Source organism: Anabrus simplex, chromosome X, assembly GCF_040414725.1.
Source record: "Anabrus simplex isolate iqAnaSimp1 chromosome X, ASM4041472v1, whole genome shotgun sequence".
Taxonomy (NCBI): Eukaryota; Metazoa; Arthropoda; class Insecta; order Orthoptera; family Tettigoniidae; genus Anabrus; species Anabrus simplex.
The window spans coordinates 37364216-37365551 of record NC_090279.1 but is presented as its reverse complement, the minus strand read 5'-3'; the positions used below and the strand labels follow the sequence as shown (position 1 = coordinate 37365551).

General features: G+C 46.1%; 1 protein-coding gene across 1 annotated transcript; it reads right to left on the bottom strand.

The window, feature by feature from the left end:
* Positions 1-234: 234 nt before the first annotated feature.
* Positions 235-1041, bottom strand: LOC137503253 (zinc finger protein ZFP2-like; the record flags this gene model as incomplete). Its single annotated transcript, XM_068230794.1, has 1 exon — positions 235-1041. A coding segment is annotated over exon 1 (807 nt), but the record flags the coding sequence as incomplete, so codon positions are not given.
* Between the last annotated feature and the right edge of the window lie 295 nt (positions 1042-1336).

The following is a 1336-nucleotide window of genomic DNA, read 5'->3' as shown; positions in this document are numbered from 1 at the left end:
GCTTTAAGGCTTTTCGCCTGTATGGGTACGCATATGATCGGTCAGACTGCCTTTCATCATGAATGATTTGCCACAGACATTGCAACTGTATGGCCTAACACCTCTATGGGTGCGCATATGACCGGTTAGTTTGCATCTCAATATGAATGATTTGGCACAGACATTGCATCTGAATGGCTTATCGCCTGTATGATTCCGCATATGATCGGTTAGATTGCCTCTCTTTATGAATGATTTGCCACAGACACGGCAGCTGTATGGCTTCTCACCTGTATGGGTCCGCATATGTTCGGTCAGACTGCCTTTCTTCCTGAATGATTTGCCACATACATTGCAACTGTATGGCTTCTCAACTGTATGGGTCCGCATATGACCGGTTAGAATGCCTTTCAGAATGAATGATCTGCTACAGACATTGCAGCTGTAAGGCTTCTCGCCTGTATGAGTCCGCATATGATCGGTTAGTTTGCCTCTCTTTATGAATGATTTGCCACAGACACGGCAGCTGTATGGCTTCTCACCTGTATGGATCCGCATATGTTCGGTTAGATTGCCTTTCTTCCTGAATGATTTGCCACAGACATTGCACCTGTATGGCTTCTCACCTGTATGAGTCCGCATATGACCGGTTAGAATGCCTTTCAGAATGAATGATCTGCTACAGACATTGCAACTGTAAGGCTTCTCGCCTGTATGGGTCCGCATATGATCGGTTAGTTTGCATCTCTGTATGAATGATTTGCTACAGACATGGCAGCTGTATGGCTTCTCGCCTGTATGGGTCTGCATATGAACGGTCAAACTGCCTTTCTGAATGAATGACTTGCTGCAGACACCGCAATTGAATGGCCTCTCACCTGTATGAATCCGCACATGATAGGTTAGACTGCCTTTCTGTATGAATGATTTGCCACAGACACCGCAGCTGTATGGCTTCTCACCTGTATGGGTCCGCATATGTTTGGTCAGATTGCCTTTCTGTATGTATGATTTGCTACAGATATTGCAACGGTATGACTTTTCGCCTGTGTGAGACCGCATAACGTCCGGCCTTTTCCTGAAATTTTTATGAGATACTGAGCATTCGTTTATAATCGCACCTGTATGCAATCGCGCGTCCCCTGTCAGCATTTTCCTCTTTGTAAAGCATTTATCAGAAAATACGCACACTTGGAGCGGGTGGATCCTGAGGTGTTCCGACAAGCTGCTTCGGCTACATAACACCTTTCCGCAGTGATCGCACTTGAAGGGTCGATCTTCCTTGTGTCTCTTCAGATGTCGCAAGAGGTCCAACTTCCCAGCCAGGATGTCACTGCACACACTACACCTAAAACTA